Source organism: Pteropus medius, unplaced genomic scaffold, assembly GCF_902729225.1.
Source record: "Pteropus medius unplaced genomic scaffold, Ma_sr-lr_union100, whole genome shotgun sequence".
NCBI classification, from domain to species: Eukaryota; Metazoa; Chordata; class Mammalia; order Chiroptera; family Pteropodidae; genus Pteropus; species Pteropus medius.
The window spans coordinates 21207551-21234592 of NW_024354875.1; the positions used below are offsets into that span (position 1 = coordinate 21207551).

General features: G+C 33.8%; 1 protein-coding gene across 3 annotated transcripts in view; it reads right to left on the reverse strand.

The window, feature by feature from the left end:
- Window positions 1–23341: 23341 nt before the first annotated feature.
- The window catches only part of CYTIP (cytohesin 1 interacting protein), a 67588-nt gene continuing 63887 nt past the window's right edge, over window positions 23342–27042 (reverse strand). For 2 of the 3 annotated variants that reach the window (XM_039855284.1, XM_039855285.1), the window contains one exon: window positions 23342–26911. In XM_039855284.1, coding sequence (XP_039711218.1) covers window positions 26445–26911 — 467 coding nt within the window. In that variant the 3' untranslated portion in view covers window positions 23342–26444. The remainder of the gene's footprint in view (window positions 26912–27042) is intronic. The other variant, XM_039855283.1, reaches the window with a different exon arrangement.

Consider the following 27042-nt stretch of genomic DNA (forward strand, 5'->3'; position numbering starts at 1 on the left):
AACTCAACTCAAGGACCTTGAACTTAAAGAGGACTTTATGAATTTGATCTTGAAAGCAAGGGAAATAAAAGCTAAAATAAATGAATGAGACTACATCAAACTAAAAAGCTTCTGCTCAGCAAAAGAAATTGTCAACAAGGTAAAGAGACAACCATCTGAATGGGAAAATATATTTGCAAGCAACGCCTCCGATAAGGGCCTAATATCCAAAATATATGAAGAACTCATACAACTCAATAACAACAAAAAAGCAAATGATCCAATCAAAAAATGAGCAGAGGACCTCAACAGACACTTCATAGAGGATATACAAATGTCAACAGATGTTTGAAAAGATGCTCAGCATCGCTAGCTATTAGGGAAATGCAAATCAAAACCACAATGAGATACCATCTCACATCTGTTAGAATAGCTATAATCAGCAGGACAAGTAATAATAAATGTTGGAGAGGATGAGGAGAAAAAGGAGCCCTCATACACTGCTGGTGGAACTGCAAATTGATACAGCCACTATGGAAAACAGTATGGAGGTGCCTCAAAAAACTAAGAATGTATCCACCATATGATCCAGCAATCCCTCTACTAGGTATTTACCCCAAAGACTTGAAAACTCATCTGAAAAGATATCTGCACACCAATGTTTATAGTAGCATTATTCACAGTGGTCAGGACATAGAAGCAACCAGAGTGTCCTACGATAAATGATTGACTAAAGAAGCTGTGGTACATATATATAATGGAGTATTACTCAGCCTTAAGAAGAGATGAAATACTGCCATTTGTGACAACATGGTTGGACCTCAAGATAATCATGCTAAGCGAAATAAGCCAGACAGAAAAAGTTGAAAACCACATAATATCACTTATACGTGGCATACAAACCTAAAAGCAACAAATGAACAGGACAAACAAACAGAGACATGGACATGGACTATAGACTAGTGGTTATCAGAGGGTAGCGGGTGAGGGAGGAGAGGGGAGGTAGACAGGGTAAAGGCATCAAATATGTGGTGACAGAAAGAAATCTAACTACAGGAGGTGAACACACAGTGTAAATATATATATGCCTTACTGTTAAAGTGTACAGCTGAAACTTATTGGATTTCATTAACCAATGTCAACATAATAAATAAATTAATTAATTTTTTAAAAATGTAATTTTCTTTCAATAGTCAATAGATTGTCATAATAATAGTGGTATAGATTTAATTGGTGTTTTTCTTGTATCTTTAACTAAGACTAAATATTTATAGTTATATGAGATTAAGTTTAGGTGTAAAATAATAAAATGATTCAATGAGGTATCTGAAGAAAATGAGCTGATGAAAGATTAGGCTTGTTAGATAGTCTCTGAGAAGTTGCCAAGGAACATAGCCATTTTTTCCAGTTACTTAACTTAATAGAGGTTGACTCTGAAAATTCATTAGTGAGAAAAACAACTCAGAAATCTCATAGCCATGTTTAAAGAAGAAACAAGTTTATTTACAGATGCCCAAAATTTACTGTTGACCCAACACAGTGTATTCAGTCACTGACTATGCTGTGACTGTGCTTCTCTTTGGTGTTCTAACTCCTTTGACCTGTCCCACAACCAATTTCTTTCCTTCTCATGATTTCTCTTACTCGTGGCTTCTTATGCTTCAGGACAGGAGAACCTGTCCCAAGGCTTCTCCTCACCAGTTTCTTTCTCTGTTGTTTGGCTTCTGACATCTCTGCTACCTGATGATTTTCTCTGTAATTTACCTTAAAATCTCTAGGAGATCGTCTAATTGGTTTGGCCTATCAACATCCAGTACAGTGCATCACTGTTCGATTTCTCTCACAAAACTTCTTACAGATTGCTTTCTCCAGATAGCTGCCTTTGGGATAGCTACCCAGCTACAATCTACTCAGCTGTGACCAGAGTGATGCAGTCTCATGATAACAAACACTGCAATCTGTATGAAAGAAGTTCTTAAGAGGGGATATAAATGACAGACACTTTAAATGGCATACCCAATATCACCATTTCATAGGAATGCTTTAGAAGGCATTTCTGTTTTATATGAGTGGTTACATAAGATCTTCTCTATAGTTCTTTCCAATACTAGTATTCTGTTATATTAGAGCATAACTTTAAGCCATTATTTTTTCTTCATATTGATAAACTAAATCTTAAGTCTTTTGAAACTAACAGGACGACTGGCACCATATTTAATACAGATCATAATTGAACATAATATTACTTTTTCCAATAGAAGCCTCAAATCCAAATAATTTTTTAACAAGTGAGACAAAAAAGAGAAATGATAATAAGATGTATACATATACAGACACAAGAATCTATTTTACGTGTTCCACCGTGGCACTTGCTGAATTTAAGCAAGTCTCAATCTCTCTGTGACTCAGTTTTCTCATTTAAATAATGGAGAGGCTATCGCCTAAATTTCGGGGTGCGGAAATCAAATTTTATAACATAAGCATGATAATTCTTTATAATTTGCAAAAATTTCTGTAATATCCTTAACCAATTATCCAGAAATGAATAAAATCACAGGCCCTCAGTATCTCCAGTTAGCAAAGTAGTTTCTATCATGCAACTGTAGAGTGAGCACCTGTTTGGTGTGTAGAAGAAAATTGGATATTTGGAATTTGCAAAGGGGCAAAACATTCAGGCATTCTTCTAGGTGACAAACTTACTACCAGTCATCTTGTTGCCTTGATTCTCACCTTTTTCTTTCCCACATTTCTACCATTTGATTTCTCTTAATGATTCATAAGTATAGAACCACCAATTCTGTATTTTGTATTTATCTCTGCAAGTCAAATTGAGTTACAACTTAGACACTAGATCCAAGGGGAAATACCCAAGAGATTATCATGAGCTATTTTCATGCATAAGCAGAGACAATAATTAAGATTATGTGATATATCACTAAAAATAGATTTCCTGTGTGATTTTTGTCATGCACTCATCTAAGCTTTTTTTAAAAATGTTTATTTTAGTACTACATATTTAACCTCTGGGAATCATTTATCTGAGTAGCTGGAAAGCTGCAGTAAATTCTTGGTTACTAAAATGACAAGCGGATGGGTTGTTTAAATACCTTTATATTCATAGCAATAAAATTGAGATCAATCTTCCTGTTGTGGTTAACTCATAAAGAACTCATGATCTAAGTAGGCGATGTCATGCTTTTTTTTTTTCTCAATGCATGACTCTCTCTAGATATTCACTCATTCATTCAACATTTTGGGGCATCTACAATATACCAGGCGTTGTTCTGTTCCCACGACTGAGGATATCACAGTCAACAAAACAGACGAGTATCCTACTCACATAAACTCACAATTCTGTTGAGGAAGGCAGACAATACTCAAAACAATAAATTAATAGATAATTGTAGATGGAGGTAAGTGTTGCAAAGAAAAGAAACTGACTAAAACAATACAGAAATGCAAAGAGACAGGAGCAAGGAAGAGCTTATTTAGCTTGGATGATTATGACAGGCTCTGAGGAGTGAAGAACTGAGTGGTAAGAAGCCTGCTACTTGAACAATGGAAGGGAAAAGGTTAAATCGGAGGGAACCACAGTGGTAAGCATGACATGTTTTAGAAAGACAAGCCAGTGTGGCTGAGACATGGAAACAAGAATGTGGTTAGAGATGTGGTCAGCATGCTAGACAAGAGCCAGATTCTGTAGGACATGTGCACTGTGATGAGGAGTTTGCTTTTAATTGAAGTTCAATGCAAAGCAATTGGAAAGTTTTTTAGTGGTGGAGTGTTTGGATCTTTTACATTTTTAAGAGCTTACCCTGGTTATTTGGTGGATGGATGTGGAAGTAGCGGAATTATTTAGGCTTTTGAAATATTCAGTAATACAAACAATGACAATTTAAAAAGCTGATAGCTTTGACTATCGTTGCAGGCTGCTGGGGAGAAGAAATGGTGACTGTGAGAGGTGGTCAGATTCAAGATTTATTTTGGAGGTAAAGTCAACGGGTTTTTTTATTGGCATGACACGTAAAATAAAAATAGAGAATCAAAGCAACAGTTTCTGTACTTTATTCCTCAGTTCATTTTATATCTGCCCCTATATTGCATGGTAGGAGTCCAAAGTTGATATTAAAAATAAAGAGTGTCCATGTAGAAGCAGGTTTGAGAATGAGGAAGTATCTACTTGATAAGAGAGAATTATAGAAAAATGCTTTGGGAGACTCCCTGTAGAAACAAAAGTAAATACTGTATCTGGTTCTGTGATCATCATGGGAAGACCTGAGATTCTAGGTTTGTAGAATTTTCCAACTCTTCTCTCTATTACAACAGGTTATCCGACTTCTGTCTTTACATTTTATACAATGTTTCATTAAGCACCACAATCCTATTACCTAATTTCAATAAAATTTGGTCAGCACAGATGTAGACAATGAAAAGGGAAAACAAAAGTGAAAAAAATGTAAATATGAAGAAGATGAAAGAAATAGAGGAGAAAAGCCTGGAACATGCTTGGAAAATACAAAGAAAGTTCATTTTTAATTATCAGCTCCCGTGTACTTTTGAACTGAGGAAATTTTGAACTAAGTGAGTTCAAAAGGTGGCCAAGGCTGATAAAGTGTCTTTGTTAATAGAAAAATTTAAACTCAATCTACTCGAGGGAGGCATATTTAGAAGTCCTCTAATGAGCTTCTCAGTGAAAAAAAATAAAATCTTAACCTAATCTTTTGGTTCAATAAGTTAGTTCTCTTAGTGAAAGAGGAATCTTGTGAACCAACTTTTTGAAATGCTGAAATTAAAACTCTGCTGAGAATCCAGCTTCCAAACGACTGCATTTCAGGCCTTTCCCCTCTATTTGTTTTATCTTCTTTGTTGGTTAATATAGGAACCGTGCATCAGACTGCCAGGCAATGCAAATGTCTGAATTCTTTGTGATGAGAATATGAAATAATTACATTATGTCTGTCAAAGCTTTGTATTTATGGAGGTGAACAGTAACAATCAAGAGAAAAAGTCTGCAACCTGTATTTGTATTATAGAGAAAATGTCCAGGACCCTTTGTACTTAGCGGAAGAATAGCATGGGATCTCAGGCTAAGTCTTTGAAGTACAAATATGATTACGTGAGGATTCCCATGAAAGCTTCTGCCTTGAACTTCATGGCCCTTGGTATTTTGGTAAACTTAGTTTCATAGCCTTATAAATGATGCAAGGGAATTTCAATAAGAACATCATGAAAGTAGACTTGAGTTGCAGAAAAATTTTATAAAGCTTTACTTCTATAAGTCTCAAGGTAATTGTAAGCATCCAACTCTACTGACTCATTATATCTGGAAAATAGTCAGCTCTTTTTAGCCGTAGAATAAAGAGCAAAAGAAATTTAAAGGTTCAAATCTCTATACTCTTTCCACTCATTTTTTAAACAGTTACAGAAGATATTTTCTCAAAATAAATAAATAAAACAAAGTGGTACTTGAGTTAAAATTTGGAGGTATTGTTTCGCTATTTATATGAAACTTTCAATGGTAAAATGGCCAAGGTAAATTGGATAATGAGGCTGGAGGAAGGGACTCATTGTTTTTTGTGATATGAAAGTAGAGACAGATTGTCTTTTTTTATTGATAATCAGTAAGTATCAGTAAGCTTATCTAGAAACAATATATTCTATCCGTGGAGGAAAAAATAACTAATATATATGGATGGTTAGAGAAAAAATAATGTCTAAAGCAAAAGCATGAATTATAGCTTAATTTATATATTTAGACTACTTTATTAGAAAGCTATATGGTATTGCAAAAAAAGAAAGAAAGAAAATAAAAAAGAAGAAGAAAAACAGAGTATCTTAGTGAAAAAAACATATTTGCAGCTGTAATCCATCACTTACCAGCCAAGTGATCTTGAGCCAGTTACTTTACCTTTCTGAGCTTCAAGGTCTTTAACTACAAAGTTAAGATTCAAAAATTAATCTCATGGAGCTGATGGAAGATATAAATGAGATATCACCTTAGAAGTACCTGACCCATGGTAGGTAATACTGAGAAGACCTTCACATCTAATTAATTCACAGTGTCTTCACTAGTATAGGTAGCAAAACTTTTATTAATTTGTATTTAAAAGAAATAAGCATTTGTTCAAGAAGTAAAAGAACTAAAAGACTTCCTCATTCTTATTTCCCTTTAAAATATGCATCCTCTATAATTACACTGAGACATTTCATTAGTGGCAATGAATTAACCACATCTTTACATAAGTGCACTTCTTGTTGCTTAGAAGCTCAGGACAGAAGATAATGAAAAACTTGCCCTTTTTACAAACTTAGGAATAAAGGGAAAAAGTTAAAGTAAGAGGCTAAAAAAATGGGTAATTTCTTCTCTCTCAAAGACATTTTTAGAAGGGATCAGAGATTCTAGAGAAGAGTAGCAAATAAAATATTAGTAATATAATAATGTATGCCAACTATAGTTGAAAATTTTTTTAATTAAAAAAAGTAATGACCTTAGTTACAGGAACTCAAGTACACTTATAAATAAAGAAAAATTTTAGAACCAAGAAAATAAGTTTTTAACTTTTACCCTCTTAAAAGAATTAGAGAGACAGATGACAAAGTGTAGCAGTTTTAAACATAATTAACATTTATTGAATCTTTATTATGGACTAAGTGTTATCCTGAGAGTTTACATTAACGATCTCATTTCATCATCCAACAACTCTGTGAGTTATGTAACGTATTGATCTCCAATTTAAAGATAAGAAAATAGGCAGAGATCATACAATTATTAGATAGAGAATCCATCATCGATTCCAAAATCCAAGCTCTCAGCTACTTCACTCTACTCAGTGACAACACTGGCAAATCTCATGAGCTTCTGCTCCAACATATCCACTTGCCAATCACAGCCACTTGATGTTTAGCCATTCTTAATTGAGACTGAATTTTTCAAAAGGAGCAATATGATATGGGATGCAGTCTGACAATTTATTGTCATTTTCTTAATGAGACCACGATAGTCTCTATTTGGACTTTGTATTATTTTTAAGTAAGTTTATTAACAAAACTATTCCATTTTCTTTTTCTCTTACAAATGTCACTAGGTATGAATTTCAATAACTAATTGCCCAATTAATTTTCAGGAAATTTTTTTCTCTGATGTAACCTCTTGCTTTCAATAAAGATATAAATGATTTACTTTTTTTAGCTAGCATTTGTTGAGTGCTTACCATGTGCCGAGTATTATGCTAAACTCTATACCTAACGTATCCCATTTAATCCTCACAAATCTCTACAGGTAGATGCTACTATCATCTCCATAATATGGCTGAAGAAACTGAAGCTCAGTGAAGTCGAGTGTCTTGCACATCACAAAGTTAGAAAAAAGTAGAAACAGGATTTGATTACAGAGATATGTGACTCTAAATCCAAGCTCTTAATCATTGTAAAATTGGATTGATGTCACATTTTACTAGTGATGTGTATTTTGGGCAAGAAATATAACCTCCATGAGCCAGTTTTCTGATATGAAAACAGGAGTAATAATATAATTGGGTCTCAGGGTTAGATGAATAGATATGAGGTAATGTATGTGTAAAAGTTTGAAGAGTGCTAGAGCATACATAGTAAACATTAAATAAATGCTAGCTAAAGTTTTAATTCTACCCACCAATGTTCTTTGAATAGTGGTGATCAATTCTATATAAACATTGTTAGGTGTATCTTATGAAGAACCAAAAAATAACTACAGAACAGAGAAGCTTCCTGATCACATGCTGTTAAAAGTCTACAGTTGGTGGTAAATAATGTTGTTTGGATTTGCCCATTGGCTCAAACCCCTGTTTCCATGTGAACTAGTGTCTGAGTTATATGGACAGAGGAGGCTATATGCGAAAGCTCACATAGTGTTTTTGTAACCAAAATATCGATAAGACTTTGTTGGATAGAATCACGAATGCAAAGTGTCACTGCTTTATGATCAAAGTAACATGGGGAAAAAAGAGATTCTCCTAAAAATGTTTTTTTCTGAGAAGAAGTTAAAAGTATATACACTCTTCCTTTAGTTTTGCTGTTCGGGTTGGCCATCTTGGATGACATCTTATATCACACCACTTAAAGGACTATCCTGGAGGCTTACATTGAAAAAGAAATAGGCCATGCATTTAGCCCTATTCTAAAATTGTTTGGTTTGGAATTTCAGGAAAATATGCCAGATCAAGGCATATTAATTTAATACTTTTCCTTAGAATCCATCAAAAGTTTCATTTTTTTAGAATGGGGAAAAACATTACATCTACAAGTTCAAAAAAGAGCTACAAAACAAACAAAAAATCATAAGGGCACACTCCCACAAAGTCTACCAATTCAGTATACTGTAGACCAAAATGAAAGAGAAAGCTATAAACTTATACATCTCAAAGTAAGCCAAAGGATCATTAAAGACTCTTCCAATGACATTTTATATAAAATAAGAAGGAATAAGGGCATAGAAATCCACAAAAGCTTAGGGTGTAGCTCTAAAAAAGTCAAAGTCAATGCTATGTAAATAGCATAGGAGGAATTGCTACTGAAGCTAGAATATTTGACTTCAAAAACTCATCTGGAGGTAACATGAGGAGGAGAAGAATAAAAGGAGAACAAAGTGCAGGTTTGCAATTAAAAATGAATGCAACTGAACAGAAATAAATCCAGAATGATCACTTAAAACCACAATAAGTCAAGGGGCTCCATTGAAACCCAATATGACCTCTGACAAGTTCACCTGCTCATCATGAAAAGAAACCTGCTGAGAGGTCAGAAAACAATGTTGAAATGATGAGGACTTGTGAGGCAACATTCTTGATCCAAAGCTGTCCATAGTCCTAGCTCCAGCCAGTGGTGCTGTCTATACTGCCTTTAACAGTGCAGGTGCTCATTAATTTTCTCATTCAAGAGAAATAATAAATGTAATGCTGCCAAGATGAGACCCTCAACCAGAAGCTACAAATTTTAAAAAAATGAACAAAAGGACAAGAACAAGCAAAAAGTCAAATTAAATAGTACGCTAAGAAATAGAAGAAAATTAAGCTATCGAAAACTCTAAGGTCTTATGAAATTAATGGGATTATGAGCTCTGAAAAAGGATTCAACGAAGGGCTACAAGTAATCAAAAACATACCAAGGAAATAAGTTACCCTGGGAAAGTCACAAGAAATAACAAACTGTGTCATTAAGATCTCCAGATATTGGTACTATAAGATAAAGAATATAAAATAATTGTATACTAGGTATTTTTTAAAATAGAAGGTTAACTTTTTTTGTAATGAGCAAGGAACAAAAGAGTACTAAGTAATGATCAAATTTTTTTAAAAACCAAGTAGAGCATTTGTAAAATAAGTAATCATAATGCAAATTTAAAATATTTAGAACTAAACAATAATTTTAAATGTACGTATCAATATTTTTCAAAACCTGTGGGATTCATCCAAACTAGCAATTAGAAAGAATTCTATGGCATTAAATGATTACTTCAGAAAATACAAATCTATCATAAGAAATTAGAAATATTACAGTACACTAAATTTGAAAAAAGTGGGAGAATATTTTAAAAGGACAGAAATTTATAAAATCAGACAATATATAATAAATTCAACAAAAATAAAAGTTTGTTTTTTAATAAAATAGACAAGCCTCTGCCAAGATTGAAGGAAAATGAAAAGAGACAAATAAATAATATTTGGATTTTTAAAAGGTAACATAACTAAAAATATAGCAGAGATTAAAAAAATAAAATGATACTATAAAGAATACTATTTTAAAAGCTCTAAAAACTTACACAACATGAACAAAGTCTTAGAAATACATAAACTGTTAAAAATATCTCCACAACAAACACAACTATTGAATAATCCTATAGTTAGTAGAGAAAATAAGATAAAAATTTTTAAAGTTTTTCTGCAAAGTAAATAGCAGACCCAGGTGATTTTATAGTTGAGCTTTACCAAGCCTTCAAGGAACACATCCTGTCAATCTTTCAAAACTTTCCAGAACAGAAAAAAAAGAGTGAACACTTCTCAATTCAATCCTATGACTAATATTACCCTGATTGTCCTCAGGGCTACCATGAGGAAAATGAAGATGATTCATATAAGAGTAAGGACCATCACCAGTACAAGAAAGCCTGCATAACCTTAAACCTCAAATAGGATAAGGGTGGGGTGATTGGCTGTCTACAACTAAAATAGGCAAGGAATGAGAAAATCAGTAAATCGTAAGCAGGGGCAAAGGCAATCACAATGAACAGGGACTCTCATAAAGATGAAGTTAATGTGTTAATTAGAAGAAAATACTAAATATAATAAGTAATTTCAAGGTGATATAATTACATTTTTAAGTTTTAAGATATTAAAAACTTGATTCTGAATTTTGCAAAAATAAGTAGATTGCTGAATAGAAAAATAGACCTTGAGGTGTAAAGGAACACCTTTATAAACAAAGCAGAAATGAAGGAAAAGATGGAAATCAGGAGTAAAAAGAAAAAAGACTTGGAGAAGAAAATACTCAGATTTTTAATCTAGAAAAAGCGAGAATATAAGAAAAAGAGAAAAAAGAAGTAGAGCAGAAGCAATAAGCACAGAAAAAAATAGAAGAATACCATTAATGAGATTAAAAAACAAGAATTTTTAAGATTGGAAGATCTAGACAAGATTAATAAAAACACCACTCATAATCCTAGTCTGATTTATAAGCAAAAAATTTAATTTCAAGAATAAGTATTTCAAAAAACACTACAAAAGAGAAACAAACTGATTTTGGGTTGTTTCTCTGCAAAACTAGAAAACCAAAAAAAATATATTTATTACCATCTTGAGAACGGTAGATCCTAAAATGCACTATCCTACCAATACACTATTCACCTGAGAGAGCGGAAATATTTTCATATATCAACGGCTCAGAAAATATATCTCAGATGAAATTTAAAACATCAAGTTGTGGAGCACTATATCTGGTATAATTCAGTTTATATAAATGTATTAAACATTTGAGTTTTTAGATATTAAAAACTACCATTAAATATGTAAATATAAATATTTTAAAGGTATAAATAAATATATAAATGACCAGCTAACTGTCTATAAGAAAACTCACTAAAGTGTTAACGACAATACCTCTGAGAGAGTAAGAGTTAACAGAGAACATTTTTAATTTGACTTAATGAAAACATAAAAATTGTTTTGTCACTGCCAGGCCCATGAACATTCTCATTTAAGGACATTCAGTAATCCATGCTTTACTCCTGTTAAGCATATTCCCTTATGGGCATCTCACAAGAAGATTCTACTCTTGTAAACTTGACATTTTCTAATTCTTCTTTGTTTCCAAAATAAGCTCAAAGGGCACACATATTTCTATTGCTTTCTAAAATGACAGTCAAATTTTTGTCTCCTCCATGCTTAGTGATGCATACACAGCACTTTAATAATTATTTTTAGGGAAAAAATATGTCATTAAACATCTTTTGGACCATTTTGAATGTGAAATTCTTCCCCCTAAAATAGCAACAATCAAAAACCTCCAATTACACAGAAGTAAAGCACATGGACTTTTTTTTATAATCCCTCGAATTGTAAAATCAGCTAGATACTTCAAACATGATCACACATTAAAATCCAAAGATTTTGCTCAAAGCAATGAACTCCAACTTAGCACTAGCCTGGCAATATACCATTTCTAAATTCAGTGTATCTTTTTTTTCAAACGTTGGTTCATGTGCCATCTCCAATGACAGACAGAAGAAACTCATTTATTATAACTGGCCTGCAAATTATAAAAGAAATTCTAAGTCTCTTGAGCATAGTACAGTAAGTCCTCACTTAACACATCGATAGATTCTTGGAAACTTTAACATTAAGCAAAATGATGTATAACAAAACCAATTTTACCATAGGCTAATTGATAACAAACAAGAGCTAAGCTCCTACAGTATATTTCTAGTCAGAAAAACATCACCGAACTTCTAAATAAAGACCTAAAACACTTCCGATATGAAATACTGAAATAAATGTGAGCTATCTATACACTTAAAAAAGATGGATAAAAATAAGTAAGATAATGATTTTCAAGCTTACTTATTCTAGTTCAGGGTTGCGGTGGCCAGAGCCTATCATAGCAGCTCAGGACACTAGGCAGCAACCCACCCTGAACCGACAATGCTCTTCTGTCGCAGGGCCACTCACACACACCCACACTCACTCAGACTGAGACAATAAGATATGCCCACTCACTCCACATACACAGCATTGAGATGTGGGAGGAAAACGGAGAACCTGGAGAAAATCCATGCAGATGGAGAGACTGTGTACATTCCACACAGACAGGGTCCCAGCTGGGAATCAATTTTTTTAAATCAATGTTATAACCAAACAATGTTGAAGGAAATGATGTTATTTCAAGGGCTTGCTGAATTTAAATACAATCTATTCAAAAGATTTTTGAATAGATTGTATTTAAATCTATTTATTAATTCCCTACAGGTTTGGGTACCCATTTGGGCACCCAGATGAATCTGTCAGTCAGCATTACTCAATCTTCAGTGAGAGGAGAGAGAAGAGTTTGGAACACAAGAAATCAAATGGATCTCAATACTTCCCATGTGCATGTACAGTGCTAGGTACTGTGGAAAACATAGAAATGAAGTAAACAAATCCGCCTTCAAAGAATGTAGCATTTTTAGAGGCATAAGGTAAGAACATAAATGACTATACAGCATAATAATAAGGAACATAATCAGTGCTAATAGGAAAGAGAAACATAAAGACCAACGATGGGGAAAGGATGGAGAGTTCACATCGAGATGGAGAAATCAAGAGGAAAATTCTGGGTGTGGGTATGGTTGTGTGTGCACATATATATTTACACACGTGCGGGTGATGGGGAAAGTGGCATTCGAGCCAGTTTATAAATAATGGATTAAATTTCAGAAAATTAGAAGTGAGAAGAGGACTTGTTGACAAAACAACGATATCAAGAAAGCGTGGGGGCAGAATGATGGTGCAAAATATTAAATATAATGCAAGATAATTTTGACATGTAGTTGGTCAACCTACAGTCTATTAAAGCAGATAATCTAAAAATGGTATATACCTGAATATATTTAATTTTAACTTAAAATATACAGGTGTAAATTCACCAACATTTTGACATAAGGCCAAGTACTATTCTATGATTATGAGTCTACTAATTGGAATGTCATCATTCTTGTATAAAATATTACCCAGAATATCTAGTCTCCGCTTCTTTGAAAAGACTCCATTAAGCAATCTAAGTGCAGAATTTTGGATTTTTACTATTTTCCCCCAAACTTTTATATTGTCCTTCCCAATTTAAGCAACAATTTTTAAATAACAAGTACAACTGGAAACAAAAAGAACCAAAACTTCAATAGATTACCACCTCATCTAGAGTGAGCAGAAGTGCATGAGCACATCAAATGTGAATTAACGGAGGAATAGAGAGCTCAACTTATTCTGGTGAGGCAGAAAAGCAGTGGTCTGTTAAGAAAGCCTCTACTGCAGCCCAGAGACATGAAATACATGCAGGGAAGCAGGGAAAAATAAGGCTGGAGAGGAAAATTATTATGATTATAATGAAGAGAGCATTTAGAGTTCTGTTAAGGTTTTATGCTCAATTTGATCAACAGTAGAATATATAACTTAGGAAATGACATGATCTATAGTTCACTTTAGGGTTAGAAAGATTAATCTGGTGACTGGTGAGTGGAAGTAAGCAGTGTCTGGAGGAAGAGTATGGATTGTACAGAAAGTTTCTTTAAAAATTGTAAGTCAGAAGTTGCAAACTGTCATGGGGCTAATATGGGTGACAAATATACTTTCTTTGACCTGCACTATGTTTTCTAAAATTTAAAACTTAGTTGTCTACATTGAAGACTATGTACAACTTAATTAAAAACAAAAAATAAAAACAGGAAATCTGAAAAGCAATTCACTGAAGCTGAGTAGCAATTGGCTTTCCGGCCATCAGCTTTTCAGTGCCATCTCTCATTGTTGTCCTTACACTGTGGCTGAGTGTCTGTCACAAAGTGCTTTGTTTTTAACTGAGCCACACAACTCATTTATGTATTCTCCTTAATCCTTGTAGTCATAAAGGCAGAAAAGTTTGTTCCTTCAAACAAATTGAAGCACAGCCTACGTTGGGGAGACAGGGAGAGATCGGATCAGAGAGTTAGATTAGGAGCAAGGAATTCAGGTCTGGGAAAATAGTTGGGGTACACAGATGTAATATTTGAAGTTGTGACAGAAGATGAGAATCCCAAAGAAAAGAGTAGAGGGAAGGAAAAGTAGAGAGCACAGGACAGAACTTAGGAACGGCCCCGTTCGGGTGGCTGAAAGAGGAATTTAGAAAAGAAATAATCAAGAAGGCAGGAGTATAGCATTTCAATAAAAGAAAGAGTCTTATCACAGATATCAAATGTTACAAAGAGATTGAGGAAGGCATGGTTTAATAAAAATCATTGTTTTTTAGAAGGTCTTTAATGGTAAGAATGTTTTATGTTTGATCGATGGGGAATAAAATAGATCACAGAGGGTGAATCAACTAGTAATTGGGTTAGAAGAAAATGTAGAAAGTGAATGGATGGACCAGTTTTCCAAGAAGATTGGTTGTTAAGAAAAGGAAAAAATACAGCAGCAGATTCAAGGGGAAATCAGTAAAGGGAAGAAGCATATATACAGATGTGTATATACATACATATCTGTAGATATATACATGTATTAGAGGCATGTAAAATTATGACAAACTTCTCTAAGTCTAGAGTAGAGTAGAGACTGCAAGTTATCTTTGAGTATGATTTTGTTGTTAAGGGAAGAATCACTAAAGTAGCTCTTCAATTAGCTCCATGTAACACATTGTAACCTGTTGTCCCAGGTGTAAAAATATAACAGGTCCTTTCATCAGCTAATAACAGCTAATAGTGGTATGCAAAACTGGACGTGATTGGAGTAGAGTCAAGAAGCCAGGAATGAAACACCGATCCTTTTCTTTAGACTTTAAAATGAGCTATTTAAGACCCCTGATGAATTGAGATTGTCCTTAATGAAGTCCACTAACAAGAAAAGGGTAAAAAAGGAGATTTCACCACAAGGGAAGTAGTCTCGCCTGGTTGTCTTTGCTCAATACCATACCTTGCTAAGCATTCAAAGAGGGATTGTTTCAGTATGAAAATTAGACCATAGCTCCTTCCAATTCAGCCCTCCAATCACCAAAGGGGTCTTGAGGACAAAAGACAGAGAATGTGAATGAAAACTTAAAAAACTGCCATCTTGGGAGCTCATATTCTCTTGGCTGAGTTAAATACCAGATGACCTAGATTGTTTTTTTTCCTCTCAACAAATACCAAGATTTTCAAGACTTGGGACCAAGAACTATGTTGGTACCCTGAAGAACTCTGCAGTGCAGGATTTCAGTCATGACATTCTGTGACAGTAACAGAAGCAACAGTAACTAAACCTGGACATACTAGTGGCTTCTCAAATCCTTCATTTCTCTTTTCAGGAAGTTTGGAAACAATCAAATAAGGCCCCAAAGTTCAAATGGGATCCATGAATGATAGTCTTCTCCTGCTTAAGTTGAGCAAATCAGGGGCTCATGAAATGAATTTAAATATTGAAGAGATATCATCTTCTTTTTACATTATGATGGTAAAGCAGATCTAACTGGTTAAATTCAGAATAAGAAAAAAATGGAAAACATTTATAGGTCTTGCGGATGAAATCTGTGGGTAAGTAAAAAAGATGTGAGAGGTGTGAAAAACGTGGATTTACTGCAGTCAGTACCTTTTCTTGGAAGCAGGGCAGAGGGAAAAAAAAAAGACAGAAATTATTAGGGGTAAGGGAATGAAGGAAACTCCTTTCAGATGGCTTCCACTTCAGTGGAGGAGGAGTCGGGGTTATTTGCTGAAAATGAGTGGGTATTTAAGGTTGGATAGACTTAAGATTTCACACAGCCATGACGGACAATCTGGTAGGTAGCTTTCTTCTAAGGACACTTAATATTTTTGACAATTCTCAATTTTTCTTCCTTTTTTTTTTTTTTATTACTCAGAGTTCAACCCTTTACCAATACAGAAGCTAGCAGAGAAATAGTGAACTTCTGGGCAGTGTTTCTCAAAGTGTGGTTCCTTGGCTATCTGTGTGAGAATTTCTCAGGGAGTTTGTTTAGAAGGAAGATTCCTGAACCCTTCCCAGACTTATTCAACAGACTCTTTGGGATCCGATGCCTGGGATTGCACTTTAATGTTTCTTAGGTGATTCTTATGCAGCAAGCCAACAGTCTGAAGACTGTTATTTCAGAACCACTATCTTAGCTCATGTCTAGTCCAGTGAGGTTTATGCATGACTATCCACCCACATCCTGTTTTTAATCAGTGGCTCTGTCTACAGGTTTAGAACTAAAATAAAAGTGTCACACATTGTGGTGAGGAAATGACAATTGTGTCTTTAAGCACAGTTAGTTAGGATCAGACTCATACCCATTATCATCTTCTATGTTTCACCGATTTTTTAAAAATACTTAAAAAATTCTCTTATACATATTTACTGATGATCAAGACTGGTACAGTTACTCTAATGAAGTGATTGTGTAACATTAAACTGTGTTGTCCGGTCATTTCGTTTCTTTCTCATATTCTCCACTACTTGGTGAGAATTGAAGATATGTTAACCTATTAACTTAATTTTGGGCATTTGAGAACAAAGCAATTACAGAATTTCACCCTCCAAATAGTACAAATACTATCCTTCTTCTCATTTCCTCTCTGGCATTTCTAATTCATTAGTGTTTGGAAATTCAGGTAGAAAACAAATGTGGTAAGAATGGAAGACACTCTTTTCAAATGGCCATAGAGGAGGTAGGTGGTCATTACTCAGTCTTCTCTGCTTTTCAGTGTGAGCACAGTTTGGTCAGTACTGAATTTGTAATCTGGCCAGAATGCTCTCTGGCCATAATCACCAAATTGACAGAGTTGTTTACTTGTTTGTTTTTTAGTGTACACAATCTTATTGGCAGGTGTTAAGAACAAAACTGATGCTGTTGTAAAGAAAATGAAAGCTTACTCCAATTGAAGTGATTGCTTAGATTAATAATTTTGTAATATCCTTCATCATATGTCTGATTTAATGTCATAAGTGAAGTTCTTTGCACTTTTTCCTCGAAGGGTTTATGAACAATAATGATCATATTTCTAACTCTAATCTGACTTAGGTAGCCCTTATATAGAATTTATCAAACTATAATATAAGTATCTGTCTTCTGACAGAACTCTGTTTTGAGATGAGAGACTTTTATTTGTTTTGAGTTTCTAACACAGTTCCCACTGATTAGAATCAGCTCAAAAATTTTTCACTAACTTGTTAGATGATTGAAGAAACAAATAAAAATTGAACATATGTACTCTTTTGCCAACCAATGTCTAATCTTTTTAATAAATATTTTCTTTACCTAGTAACTGCAGAAATATAAGAAAGATGGAAAATCGTACATGCCACCAATGATGAGTTAAATTGTGCACCTAGAAAATGCTGGTAGACAATCTCACAAAAGATATCACAAAGTGGCATCTTAACCACGGAGAATCTAATGGTGGTAGGTCTCTTCCTCACTGCACAGATTTAGAAACTTGATTCTTTCAGCATCATTATTGTTCATTGCAATCTGTCTTTTCTCTTTGGTTGTTTTGAAGATTTTCTCACTGACTTAAGTGTTTCATGATTCTACTGTAATGTCTGAGTGTGGGTTTATTTTTATTTATCTCACTCAAGGACATAGTCTTTCTTACTCTAATATTTCATGGGTTTTATCATTTCTGCTTAATTCTCAATCATCAGCTCTTCAAATATTACTTCCTTCTCATTTTCTCTTTCTCTCTCATGTCTTTCATCTTTCAAGAATGTCTACTAGATGTACATTGGAACTTTCATTCCCTTCTACCTGTCTTTAACCAATTTTTAATACTTTCATTCTGTTTATCTCTTTTTCTCTGTCTACATTAAGGTAATTTCCTATATCTTTCAGTTCACAAATTCTCTCTGTATCTATGTGTAATATGCTACTCCACCCATCATAAAAATTTAATTTCAATGACAATGTTTTTAGAATAAAACTGTGTTTATATTTATTTAAATCTTCCCAGTTAATGTTAATATGTTTTATTCCACCTTGGTTTCTATTCTTTCTTTTTATTCCCTTTAATCGACTTCAATGTCCTTATTTTTAATAAGCTTTATTTTTTAGAAAAGTTTTAGATCTGCAGAATATTTGTGAAGATTATACTGAGTTCTCATATACCTTGCACCTAGTTTTCCCTATTATTGACACCTTATATTAATATAGTATATTTGCTACAATTAAAGAAATAATATTGATACATTATTATTAATTAAATTTTATACTTTATTCAGAATTTCTTTTTACTTAATTTCTTTTTTCTGTTCCTGGATGTCATCTGGGATACCACATTATATTTAGTCATCAAGTCTATCTTGGCTTCTCTTGGCCGTGACAGTGTTCAGACTTAACTTGTTTTGATGACGTTGACAGTTTTGAGAAGATGGTGTTTTGTAGAATGTCTCTTAACTGTGATTTGTCTGATATTTCCTTGTTATTAGACTCAGGTTATGGGTTTAGGGAGGAAGACCACAGAGATAAAGTATCATTTTCACTACATCATATCAAGCAGACATATTATCAACCTGTTACTACTGATATTGATCTTGATCACCTGGCTGAAGTAATGTTTGTCGTGCATCTCCATGGTGGAGTTACCTTTTTTTCTCCCCTTCCTATGCTATACTTCTTGAAAGAAAGTCACTATGCTTAAGGAATGGGGAATTATGCTCCATCTCCTTGAGAGTGAAGTATCTATATAACTTACTTGGAATTCTTCTGCAAAGTAGATTTGTCTCTTCCCTCTATTTATTATTTATTCAGTCACCTGTATCAGTATAAATGGACTTGTGCATGAACATTTATGTTATGTTTTGGGTTATAATCTTTTATTTATTTTGTTGTTCAAATTGTTTTATATTTGGACATTAGAGGCTCATTTAATTGACTTCTGTGTCCCTTTGCTATAACCCCATCATTGTGAGAATTTGCTTTGTTTTGTTTTACTTCTTAAATTCTTCCTTATATTCTGACACTACAAAATATTCCAGGCTCTTCTTGTACATTTTCTGCCCCACTCTTAAAATCAGTCAAGGAACCCTGGTTTTGTTTATTAGAGAATGGAATTAGAAACCAAAATCTTGATATTAAGGATGCTCATCACTACTGGGGTATCATTACTTCTAGGCCCTCTCAACAGAGCAAGTTATATATGTATGCATATTAACCTGTATGTATATTTATAAATATTTCATCTATGTCTATATTTAATTAATATTGAGTGCACACTGTTTATTTATAATTTTGATGTGGTTGTGGGAGAAGGCAAACACGGTGTTGATATATTCTGCCATCTTGAATGGAAACCTCATCCATTCATTTATTAATAGTTCAATTCTGACATATATGTACAACAGCATCAGAATGGTTAACTGGAACCCGCATGAGAAACAACTTTTCAACTAGAGTGCAATGTTTATGTATAGTTTTTTTGCCTTTAATTTTACAGACTATGATCATTCTCAGTCCTACTTAGGTCAGCTGTTGTTCTTTCCAGTTTCTTAAGTAGGTTGTTTCATAAGTTAGTAATACAGTTAGATTGTTTTGTCACATTCTGCATTCCCCCAACCTCCTAAGTGGGTTTTTAAAAATTTGCATACATTAATCGTTGTTCTTTTTGCTGTAAAGTTCTATACTTTTTGACAAATGCTTGGTTTTGTGTATCCATGATTACAGCATCATGTAGGATAATTTTACCACTCTTGTCTTAGTCTGCTTGTGCTGCCATAACAAAATACCACAGACTAAATAGCTTAAACAACAAAATTTATTTTCTCACAGTTCTGGGTGCTGGTTCCAGTTCTAGTCCAAGATCAAGTTTCCAGCAGGGTCTGATTCCTGTTGAGAACTCTCTTCCTGGCTTGCAAATGGCTGCTCTGTCCTCGAACCCATTTCTCAACGCTCTGCTGGGTGGTCAACCTCCAAAACTGTGGGAAAATTAAATTTCTGTTGTTTAAGCCACCCAGTCTGTGATATTTTGTTTCAGCAGACCAGGGAGACTAAGACAGATCCATAAAACTCAAGAGCGTTCAATCTATTTAACTTTCTTCACATACAGAGACCGCTCTATCCTACCCTCAAACCCCAGAAAACCACTGATCTCTTTACTATTGTTATAGTATCGCCTCTTCCAGAACATCATATAAATGAAATCACAATATGTAGCCCTTTCACACTAGTTTCTTTTATTTAGCAACAAGCATTTAGGATTCATCATGTCTTTTCTTGGCTCATTTTTTAAATAGCTAAATAATATTCCATTGCATGTATATACCACAGTTTATCCATTAACCTATCAAAGGACATTTTAGTTGTTTCCAATATTTGGCAATTATGGATAAAGCTGCTACAAATATTTGTGTGTGGGTTTTGTGTGAACATAGTTTCCAAAGTTGAGTAAATACCTAGGAGCATGGTTGCTGGATTATATGGACCATATGGCTTTGTAAAAAATTGCCAAACTGTTTTCCATAGTTGTACTATTTTGTATTCCTACTAGCAGTGAAAGAGCATCCCTGTTGCCTGACATCCTTGCCAGCAATTGGTATTCTCTATTTTTTTTAGATTTTAGTCATCCTAATAGCCACATAGTAGCATCTTGCTGTTGTTTTAATTTGCAAATCCCTAATGACAAATGATATTGAGCTCTTTTAATGCATTTATTTGCCATCTATATATTTAGAGATGTTTATTCAGATCTTTTGAATATGTTTTAATTGAGTCTGTGTTCTTATTTTTTAGTTTTAAAAATTATTTTTATAGTTTGAATACAAGTCCTTTTTCAAATATGTATTTTACAAATATTTTCTCCCAGTCTGTGACTTTTCTTTTGATTATTTTAACACTATCTTTCCCCAAACAGGAGTTTTTAATTTTTTAAAGTCCAGTGTATCAACTTTTTCTTTCATGAATCGTCCTTCTGGTGTATCTAAAAATTCATCACAAAACCAAGGACATCTAGATTTTCTCCTATGTTATATTCTAGAAGGTTTATAGTTTTTATGTTTTACATATAGGTCTACGATCCATTTTGAGTTAATTTTGTTAAATGTGTAAAATGTTGCATATGGATGTCCAACTGTTCCAGAACCATTTGTTGAAAACACTGTCCTTTTTCCATTTAACTGCTTTTACTCCTTTTCAAAGATAGATCAGTGAGTATTTTTATGTGGGTTTATTTCTGGACACTCTATTCTGGTTCTTTCATCTATATATTTATTCGTTTTTTTTTTTAAGTTTATTAGGGTAACATTGGTTAATACAATTATATGATCTATATATTTATTCTTTTGCCAATAGTGTGCTCTCTTAATTATTACAGATTTATTGAAAGTCTAGAAATAGGGTATTGTAATTTCACCAGCTTCCTCCTCCTCTTCCTCTTCAGTTTTATGTTGGCTATTCTAGGTCTTTTGCCTTTCCATATAAACTTTAGAGTCAGTTTGTCAATATGTACAAATAGATTGCTGGAATTTTGATTGGGATTATTAAATCTATAGATTAAATTAGGAAGAAGTGACGTCTTAACACTATTGAGTCTTTCAATTCATGAACAAAGAATACCTCTCTATTTATTTAAAATTTCTTGGATTTCTTTAATCAGATTTTTAGAGTTTTCCACATACAGATCCCGTATATATTTTCTCAAGTTTATATCTAAGCATTTCATTTTTTTTGGTACCATTGAAAATTGTATTATTTGTTTAATTTCAAATCTAGTTGTTCATTGCTAGTATATAAGAAATCAATTGACTTCTGTATAGTAATTTTGATCCTGTGACCTACTATATTCACTTATTAGTTCCAGGATTTTTGTTGTTGTCGATTCTTTGGGAATTCCACATAGAAAATTATATCATCTGTTTTAAAAAATGTTTTCTTTTTTTCCTTCCCAATTTGCACTCTTTTTATTTCCTTTCCTTGTATTGGTGCACTAGCTAGGACTTTTAGTACAATGGTGAATAGAAGCAATTAGAGGACATCTTTGGTTCGTACCTGATCTTATAGGGAAAACACCCAGTTTCTTACCATCATGATATTAGCTATAGGTTTTTTTGTAGATGTTCTTTATCAAGTTGAGGTACTTATCCTCTATTCCTAAGAGATACATGTTTTATATTTTTTCGAACCACTTTCTCCAGTTGTAATATTCTGCTATTTGTGGTATCTCCTGACTTTTGCTCGTTGATCATTTTCGTTTGTGCTTTGTAACGTTGATTATGAGAGTTTTGTTTTGTTTTTCTATGGAATTGCTGTCCTCTGCTCATGAAGATGTACCCATATAGAAATAATAAAGTCCAACATTCTAATCACTGAATTCACTTAAATAGATTTCCTGAGCAGGATTTCAAAGCAAGTAATCATTTAAGTTCACTCTTTAATATTCTTTTAAAACCTTCTATCATTTCATGCCCCTAGGGTATAAATTTGGGGGGTTAGCAATGGATCTGGATTCAGTTTCTTATTCAATTATTTGGCTAGTTATACAGTCCTGACAAACTTCCTTAATTTCAAAGATCTTTAATCATACCATTTCTTATATAAAAAATAAAAAATGGTAACATTCGCCATTTATTTTTACTCAAAGGAGTTTAGAGAAAACTCAATATCTTTATATTATAAAATATGTGAACTCCTTGAATGGTGCTATGAATAGACTCTAAGGTGACACCCTGATTCTCCACCTCCTGATGTTCATGCCTTTGTGTAATCCCTGCTTCTTGAGTGTGAGTGGGTCCTGTGACTTGTGTCTAACAGAATATGGCACAGTTAATAGGATGTCACCCTGCAATTATGTTCTGCTATATGGCAAAAGTGATAGGATGCCATTCCTGTGGTTACACTGCATTATTTAAGACTCTGTCTTACTTGCAGTCTCTCTTTCTATTGCTGGCTTTTAATAAGTAAACTGCTGTGAATCTTATGGCCACAAGAAAATGATTCTAACAACCCGAGGGAATTCAGTAGTAAATCCTTTCCCAGTCAAGCCTTCAAGAAAGAACTCAATCCTGGGTGACACTTTAATTGCAGCCTTGTAAGACACTGAGCAGACCCAGCTAAGCTGTGCTCATACTCCTGACTCACAGAAACTTTGAGATAATATATATGTTTTAAGCCTTTAAGTTTGTAGTAATTTGTTAAATAACAACAGAAAGCTAATACAAATGCAAAGCCTCATTTAGTCAGTAATGCCTTTTAAGAACCTCAAAGGGAGTCAAATAGGTGTCAAGAAGTCACCCCAAATTTTAAAAATTTGTTTTAAAACAACCATTGTATTTAAGGTAGGTAGGGAAAGAGACAGACAAAAAGAGATAGAGGAGCAGAGAAGAGAAAAATTTCCAATACTGAATAATAGCATATTTTATTTCAGAAAGGTATCAAATGTTTATTTTATTGCCCATAATTTTGCAAGAAAACGAATATAAAGAACCAATAATTTTGTGATCTGAACGATTTAATATAATTGTTATGTATTATCTACTGTACTCGTTATATACATCCATAGATACTTATACTTTCTGATCATTATACACAATCTGTGTCCATGATTGATTTATTTAGTTCAAACAAGTATTTTTAATACTGTTTGCATCATGTAATTAAGATAATAAAGAATTGCAAAGTAGAAAGTGATGAATAAAAGTTTCATAAATATAGTTCCAACCTCTTTGACATGCGGTGTTTCTTTAGCCCATGAGAGAATAATTCTCAATATGCTTCACTTAAATTTGGTTTATCAATGCCATACTAGAAAATACATTTTCATAACAAATTTTCAATTAATGCAATTCATCAATATTACATAACAATTTGGGAGTTTAAAAAAACCTCTTCGCTTTTTCAATTCTTTTCTTAGCAAATTGCATCAAACTGAGTCATTGTTCACCATAAGATTAGATAAATGAAATCTTTTAAAGCCCTATTGAAGTCATAAGCAGTCTGAAAGCTCTGCTGTGAGAAGTTTACCCACATTTCTAGTTTTCTTACAACTTGTGAACACACAAAACTTGACATGCACTTGCTTCCAGTACTTTGGTTAAAAAATGCTTTTCTTTTTTTCCAGAACATTTCTAACTCTGGACTCTAATTCTTATCACAGATTACAGTGGAACTTGCTATATCCCTTTCCTGTGCCTTTTGGGTATGATGTTTACTGTAATAAAGAAGTATTGCACTATATTTAACACTTAAAGCCACAAAAAAGTAAATGATCTCTGGTCTGTTTTCCCAGATGACCTGTGGTAGTCCTCAAAACATCGTTCATATTGCAGAAGACAGTAAAGCCATCTTTCCTCAAATAAATGTGATATTTCTTTCTGTAGACCTCCGTGAAATAGGATTAACAGGAAATGCTGCATTCATGTAAGCAGATCTTTAACATAATAATTCTAATCTACAGTAAGAAATAAGCACTATCAGTCAAATCACAACTGGTTTGCAAGCCCTTGTTGAAAATAAATGTATTACTAACCATGCAGTTATTGATGTGCCTATATCTGAAAACTTGCTTGTGGAGACCAAGAGCAAGGGTCATCCTAAATGTGTTTATCCTCCTATTTATCTAAGACAATATTCTTATTCATGCAATATCTACAATTGTGCATTTTTAGTATTTGGGGGAGGAGAGTTTTATGGTGATAACTACACAGAACCAGCAAAAGAATAAACGATATTTAGGGATACTAAGAGAATAGGCTAGAGTCAGGAAGAACTGGCTTCCAATTTCAGCCCTGTCACTGACCATGGGAACTTCTCAGAATTCCTGCTTCCTTATCTGTATGCCTAACACCTATATACAGGGTTATTTCAGGGATCACATGAAAAACATCTTTAACCTACTAGGCATTCAGTAAATGGTAAATAGGATTGCTGCTGTTTCTGTGAAACAGTCTGCATGCTGCTTTTCATATGAATGATTCTCAAGCAAAGACCACTGGATGCTTTCGAGTTCAAAGAATTAATAGAAAGCAGGTCTCAATTAGCATTTTAATTTTATATTTAACTTTATTATTTATTTCTTACTCTACAAGCTTCCTACCCTTCTCTTTTTTTCCTTCAATATGACTCATTCTTTATTCAGTTTATTTAAGCATAACAATTCCACTCAAAGTCAACTATTGATTTCTCCCAAACTCTCTCTCTCTCTCTCTCTCTCTCTCTCTCACACACACACACACACACACACACACACACACACACACAAAACTTAAAATGAGTAAAGGTTATTTATTACATTGTCTGGATTATCTACTCTAGAATATAGGTAATGAGCAGCTGTATCACCAGAACAGAAAAATCATGGACTTTAACGGGTATAGAATAAAAATGTGATTGAATGGCTAGAAGTAATGTAATAACAACATAATAGACAAATGAGTGGTGAGGTGAGGCAGTAACTATTTGGAATATATAATACAAAGTGAAGGGTAATGTGAAAAAATTTATAGTAGGAAAACCTTTTTCCTAACTCTAATTTTTCAAATTTTAGACATTTGTTTAAAAAAAAAACAAACACAAAGCTGTAAGATCTTGAGTCATCAGTTTACACAGAACAAAAAATGAACTGAGTAAGAATGACATTCCCACCCATTTTGTTTAGGCTGCTTATTAAAAAAAAAAAAAACAGCCTTATCATAATCTTCCTCAGATCCCATCTTAGACAATATCTTTCCATGGATCTCATGAAGCATAAACTCTCATATTAAATCTTATATTTCCTTCTTTATTATCACTGTAGATACGAAATGGCTAATGAGTTTCTTTGTTTATAATTTTTCATAGATTTAAAGAGTAACATTCAAAATTGCCTATTATTAAGGCTCCCCTGGAGGCTACTGAGATTAAGTTAATATAAACTTTTGAAACCTACCTATTAACCTGCAGAAGATATTCCAAATAATTGTATTCTGTCATCTTTATTTACACTCGACTCCAAAAGTTCTCAATTTTTTTTACGTGGATAATCTAGAAAATAAATATTACTCCTGCATTCACAAACAGCATAAAATGAGCAAGCACTTGGTTAATTTGTTACATTATCTAACTTAAAACTTTATTTCCCTACTGTCTGCTTAGAACTCAAGCTGCCCTAGTTGGAAAATGATTTAAGAAACAAAAATAATAATAGAAAAATTTAAATAAAAGTCACTATTGTCATGAAATAGGATGTCAGTTTTGCAATCTATCTGCACTTTCCCACTAAACTGGGTGAAGTTGATCTAGCAATATTTATGAAATAAGCTCCTATGAAAGGGCACCACAAGCCATCAAAAGCGACTCTCTTCCTCTTCCACAGGGCGGTGAAGGCCAGGGATGAATTTTAAGAGTTGTTTCCGGACACTTCCTCTTCTGCTTTTCCGGGGTAGGGTCCCAAACGCGCTTGAGAAATTGCTTTCCCACAAGGGAGACATGGACCCACTGCTGGCAGTACTGATGCTCCGATTTTTCCTTGAAGATGACCTCTTCAGAAAATCATCCCCATCCTTGAGGACAAAGCACTCATCATCTGTGCTTGTCTGCCTGCTGAAGGCTCCTCTGCTCGAGTCCTCAGACATACACGTCTGGTAGCCATCCTCGCTGTCCATCGTCATGGTGCTCAGCCAGCTCTTACAGCTACTCTCACTGGAAAATCGATTCCGGTCCAGGAGGGCAGGGCCTGCCCCAGGCAGGGTTCCAAATAATATTGATTCATCTATGTCCATGTTTTCTAAACTTGGGCAGTTAGCTGCATCACCTAGAATGCAGAAAACAAAGTTTACAGTGGAATTGATCTGAACATCACTTCCTACAAATAAATACATCAAAATGTATCTTAAAAGGGTCCAGGAAAGAGTGTGGGTGAATATTATTTTTCACTGAGCTTTG